Source organism: Vigna angularis, chromosome 7 (assembly GCF_016808095.1).
Source record: "Vigna angularis cultivar LongXiaoDou No.4 chromosome 7, ASM1680809v1, whole genome shotgun sequence".
Lineage (NCBI taxonomy): Eukaryota > Viridiplantae > Streptophyta > Magnoliopsida > Fabales > Fabaceae > Vigna > Vigna angularis.
The window spans coordinates 34,961,019-34,966,892 of NC_068976.1; the positions used below are offsets into that span (position 1 = coordinate 34,961,019).

A 5,874-nucleotide genomic window follows, 5' to 3' on the forward strand; every position below is an offset into this window, starting at 1 on the left:
CAACAGAGGGTTTGATGCTAAGGGAGAATAAAGTTATGAGGCTTTGGGGTTTTCCATGCAAATGTATGTGTAAGGGTGTGGTAATAATCATATGCATTATAATTGTGTTGTTTGGGTTATAATATGTATAATAATTGAATTTGGATGATTCAAGTGTTGTGATGTATGTGTTTGAGTATGTTTACAACCCCAGCAGACTCTAACAGCACTTGACCTCTAATGCTAAAATTCACTACCTCACTTCCTCTAAATTGACTTAAACAAGCACAATTCACTTTACATTTTATTTGATCACCACTATAACAGATTACTCACATTGATATATTCAATTACAGCAGCACAAAACATCCAATTCTGTTCATAATCATCATTTCACAGTTTTCACAATTTAACATTCAAAGAACATACACTCACAACCTAAATTTTCAACCAAACAACATTATAACACATACTTTATCACGCACAGAACATACTAATAACTGAAATACAACCTAGCTTCCCTTACCTTATAGATTAATAGTCCAAAACATAGAATCGCTCCAACCGTACCTTGCACTGCAAGGGAACTCAACAGAAATCTACAACTCACCAATTGGTGATAAAGAACAACTCTTAGAACCTAAATTGAGCTGAAAATTGAAGAAGAAAACGGCGAGACACATGCAACAGCATTACTTTGCATGATCCAGAATCAAGAACAAGAGAAGAAAGGGGATAAACAGCTTACCAGCTGGAATCAAAGAATGGATCGGTCAAGATCGAAGCTCTCAACGCCAGGATTGCCTAGGCACCTCCTGATCGTCGAACAGATAACTCAGCAGTGAGAGATTGTAGAGAGAAGTCAGAGAACTCTGAGGAATAAAGTTCTAAAGAGATGAAGTGTTCTTAGAATAATGAGATGTGTTTATAAAATTCTGTTTATATTATAAGATTAGTTTAAAGTAAAATAATTTGTCTCATTATTTTAATACACCTATCTGTTCTATAATACTCTATTTTCTAGGTCCTTACATTCTCCCCAACAACAAAAAATTTTGCCCTCGAAAATTAGACTTACCAGAGAACAAGTGAAGATAGGATTCTCTCATAACTCCCTCTAACTCCCAAGTGGAATGACTTGTTCTACTATCACAGACAACCTTGAATAGACTGATGGTCTTTCCTCTAAGCTGTTTGGTCTGGCTCTCCACAATCCTGACATGATGCACCTCAACAGATCTTCTCTGACTTGCACTTCTTCAACTTCTAACACGTGAGAAGGATCAGGCACATACTTCCTAAGCTGTGATACATGAAACACTGAATGAAGATTCGCTAGTTGGGGTGCATGGCTATCTCATACGCCAGTGGCCCTACACACCTCAGGATCTGAAAAGGACCAATGAACCTAAGAGATAACTTCCTAGCACGAATGGCTCTTCCTACGCCAGTAGTAGGAGTCACTCTGAGGAATACATGATCCCCAATCGCAAACTCCAACGGTCTCCGTCTCTGATCAACATAGGACTTCTGTCTACTCCGAGACGCCCGCATCCTTTCCTGAATCAACTTCACCTTATCGGTCGTTTGCTGAATCAACTCCGACCCAGTCAATACTAATTCTCCATCCTAAAACCAGCAAAGAGGCGTTCTACATCTTCTCCCATACAATGCCTCAAACGGTGTCATGCCAATGTTGGCCTGATAATTGTTGTTGTAGGTGAACTCCACCAACGACAACACCTCATCCCAAATTCCCAAATGATCCAAGACACATGTCCTCAACAAATCCTCAAGTGAATGGATCGTTCTTTCTGACTGGCCATCAGTCTGTGGATGATAAGCTGAACTCATCTGAAGTCTACTGCCCATCTCACTCTGAAGAGTCTGCCAAAAATAAGATGTAAACCGTGGATCTCGATCTGATACAATACTGGAAGGCTCCCCATGCAGTCTCACCACTTTTGTGATATACAACTGAGCAAGCTTAGCCATAGACATTCTCAAATTGACTGCCAAGAAATGAGCGCTCTTGGTCAACCTGTCCCAGATAACAAAATGACCTTTTACCGTTCGTGGCAAATGGGTAACAAAGTCCATAGCTATGTTATCCCATTTTCACTCAGGAATCTCCAGCTGCTGCAACAAACCCCCAAGTCGTTGGTGCTCCACTTTAACCTTCTAACAGGTCAAACAAGAAGTAACAAACCGTGCTACGTCTCCCTTCATACTAGACCACTAAAAAGAATCCTTGAGGTCTTGATACATTTTAGTCATGCTAGGATGCATGCTAAAACGACTCTGGTGACCCTCCTCAAGGATCAATCTCCTCAACTCAGAATCCTTAGAAACACAAACCCTGCCTCTGAACCGTAGTATACCATCAGTCCCCATAATGAAGTCTCTACCCTGCTCGGTACCAATAAACCCTGCTGACCTTTGAAGCTCGACGTCTAACAATTGATTATCTCTAATACGGTCCAACAACCCACTAGACACCACAAGACTGCAGCATTTGATAAAATCTGATTCTAACTCCACCTGCAGTCTCAAGTTCCTAAAACTCTTCACCACCTCCAATTCTCTAACCATCAATGCTGATACATGAGTCGTCTTCCTACTCAACGCATCAGCAACCACATTCGCCTTCCTCGGATGGTAGAGGAGATCAAACACAAAATCTTTCAAAAACTTCATCCATCTCCTCTGCCTCATGTTCAGCTCCTTCTGATCAAAGAGATACTTCAAACTCTTATGATCACTGAACACCTGAACCTGTGCACCATACAAATAGTGCATAAAAATCTTCAAGGCAAACACAACTGCTGCCAACTCCAAGTCATGAGTGGGATAATTCTTCTCATGAACCTTGAGTTACCTTGAAGCATAGGCGACCACCTTTCTCTCTTGCATCAACACACAACCTAGTCCCTGATAAGAAGCATCACAGAAAACCACAAAAGGTTTACCTGTGTCAGGGATAACCAACACTAGAGCATTGGTCAACCTTTGCTTTAGCTCTTGAAAATTAGACTCACATCGGTCCGTCCAAGCAAAAGGTTGATCCTTCCTCGTTAATTGAGTCAACGACGCTACTATTCTAGAAAAACCTTCTATGAAACGATGATAGTAGCCCGCCAAACCAACAAAACTCCTTATCTCAGTGGCAGACTTCGTCTCTCCCATTGAAGCACTGATTGAACCTTAGCTGGATCCACAACAATTCCACCCGCTGAGATAACATGCCCTAGAAACTGCATCTCATCTAACCAGAACTCACACTTAGACAGTTTAGTGTACAACTTCTTCTCTCTCAATACCCCAAGCACTATTCTAAGGTGATTTTCATGCTCCTCCCGAGTCTTAGAATAAATAAGTATGTCATCTATAAAGACAACAACAAACTTATCTAAGAACGGCCTGAAGATTTTGCTCATATAATCCATAAATATGTCTGAAGCATTAGTCACACCAAAAGGCATAACTACATACTCGTACTGACCAGACCTAAAGGCAGTCTTCTACACATCACCTGCCTTGATCAGAATCTGATGATAACCTGACCTTAGGTCTATCTTGGAGAAAATAGTAGCTTCATGCAGCTGATCCATCAAGTCATCAATCTTGGGCAACGAGTACTTGTTCTTGATTGTTAACGTGTTCAACTGCCTGTAATCTATACATAGTCTAAAGCTACCATCCTTCTTCTTCACAAGCAGCATAAGTGCACCCCACGGAGAAACATTCGATCTTATGAACTGTTTCTCAAGGAAATCTTCAATTTGCTTCTTCAGCTCAGCTAACTCAGCTAGAGCCATTCTATACAGCGATATTGATATTGGTCCTGCTCTAAGCACCAGATCAATAGAGAACTCAACTTCCCTCTGAGGAGGCAACCCCGACACTTCCTCAGGAAACACATCCAAGAAATCACTCACTACTGAGTGATCTAAACCCTGCTCACTCTGCTCAACCACCAGATGCGACAACACAAGAAAGCAACAAGCTCCTTCAACCAACTCTTGCTTCAGCTGCCCCGAAGACAACAACATTGCCACTTCTTCTTCAGGAAATACTAACTTCTTCTCACCACAATCGATGAGAATGCGATTGGCAGATAGCTAATCCATCCCCAAGATTACATTTAATCCTTGCAAAGGTAAACAGATGAGGTTTACCTTGAATTGACGCCCTTCTACTACCATAGAACATCTAGCACACAATGTAGATGTCTTAACCAATCCCGAAGTGGGAGTAGCTACAGCCAAATCATATTGTAACTCTCTCACAACCAAACCCAAATCAGCAACACAATCTTCAAACGCAAAGGAGTGTGTCGCTCCAGAATCAAATAACACACAACATTCCCTAGCATTCAGCAAACAAATTCCAACAATGAGAGTACCTAAGCTAGTTGCCTTTGACCCAGATAAAGCATACACCCTGCCTAAAGCTTGCGGTCTGGCACCACCCCTCGGATGAGCTCTCCAAGCCTGATGAGTCTGCTGACCTATCTTCCTGACAATAGGACAGTCCCTAGTGTAATACCCCTCACCACGGCAAATATTACACCTCCTGAAACCAGCCATCTAAGGACAGACTGACTGAAGATGAGGCCCTCCACAAGGGTAACACTTCACACCCCAAAAATGACTGGACTGCCCTGATGGCACTGAAGACTGAGAGAAGGAACCCCTAGACCGATGAGAAGGAGGCCTAGAGTAGGGAGTCCTCTTAGAACTAGAACCACCTCTGGACACCACTGGTCCTCCCACTCTCAACGATTGGCTCTTCTGGCTATCAACTTCCAACACGGTCTTCTCTAAGACTCTTGCCATCTCCACCAAAGCAGGGATTTCCTTGATAGAAAGCCCTTTCACCAACAACTTGATTTCTCCTCCCAGGCCATTTTTAAATTTTCGACACTGCCACTCTTCACTCATAGGCACTGGATGAAACCTGATCAGATGCTTGGATCGGTCTGCATATTCAGAGACTGACATATTTCCCTGAATCAGCTAAAGGAACTTAATCTCCTTGGCAAATCTGATGCTGTCAGTAATATATTCAGCATAGAATTTCCCCTTGAACAACTCCCAAGTGATAGGAGTGTTACTGCCCTCCAATAGCGTCCTCATGCTACTCCACCAATGACTAGCTTCCCTGGATAGTAAGTATTCCGTGAAAGCTAATCTATTTTCCTCTAAACACCGCTTGGCATTAAAGATGCGCTCCATATCTCTGAACCATCTATCTGCTTCATCCGGACTAACTTGTCCATTAAACTTGGCTGGACGATGCTCTAAGAAACTCTCAAGACTCCATTCTTGAGGTTGTGATGAAGAAGAAGATGAGGGTCCAACTATAGCCCTCCCACTGGTCAACAGGTCCAAATACTGCCTCTGAGAGGCCTCAGCTGATACTCGGGCAGATTCCAACTGCTGCATCGCCGCAGAATTTTGCTGAACCAAAGCAGTATTTTGCTGCTGCATCGCATTGATCACGGATTCCATCATCCTCATCATATCAGGTGCATCAGGATTTGTGGGTGGGGGAGGAGGAGGTCTAGGTGTCATCTTCTGCTTACAAGAGAGAAAAGACATCAGTCCAACTCAAAGACATAAGGTTTACTACTAGACATGACTAAGAGTACACAAGCACAAGCATGACACACTCAAAACCTACAGGATTCCTAAGGAAAGAACTGCTATGATACCATTAATGTAAGATCCCAAAATATATAGTATAAACTATATTAAAGAGAAGCTACAAGCATGATAAAGTATACAATTATCCATCTAGAATATAAAGTGTTACCTTTACAGTCATCCAAAAACAACTATAAATTTAAACTTTATATATACATACTAAAGGATACTCCAAAACTATACACAA

At 42.0% G+C, this 5,874-nt stretch overlaps 1 protein-coding gene across 1 annotated transcript; it reads right to left on the minus strand.

The window, feature by feature from the left end:
• Positions 1 to 3,500: 3,500 nt before the first annotated feature.
• LOC108336715 (uncharacterized) lies at positions 3,501 to 4,568 on the minus strand. Its single transcript, XM_017573181.1, has 2 exons — positions 4,158 to 4,568; positions 3,501 to 4,100 (listed from the first exon to the last, which is right to left on the minus strand). Exons 1-2 carry the CDS (start codon positions 4,566 to 4,568, stop codon positions 3,501 to 3,503), a joined length of 1,011 nt encoding a protein of 336 aa, XP_017428670.1.
• Between the last annotated feature and the right edge of the window lie 1,306 nt (positions 4,569 to 5,874).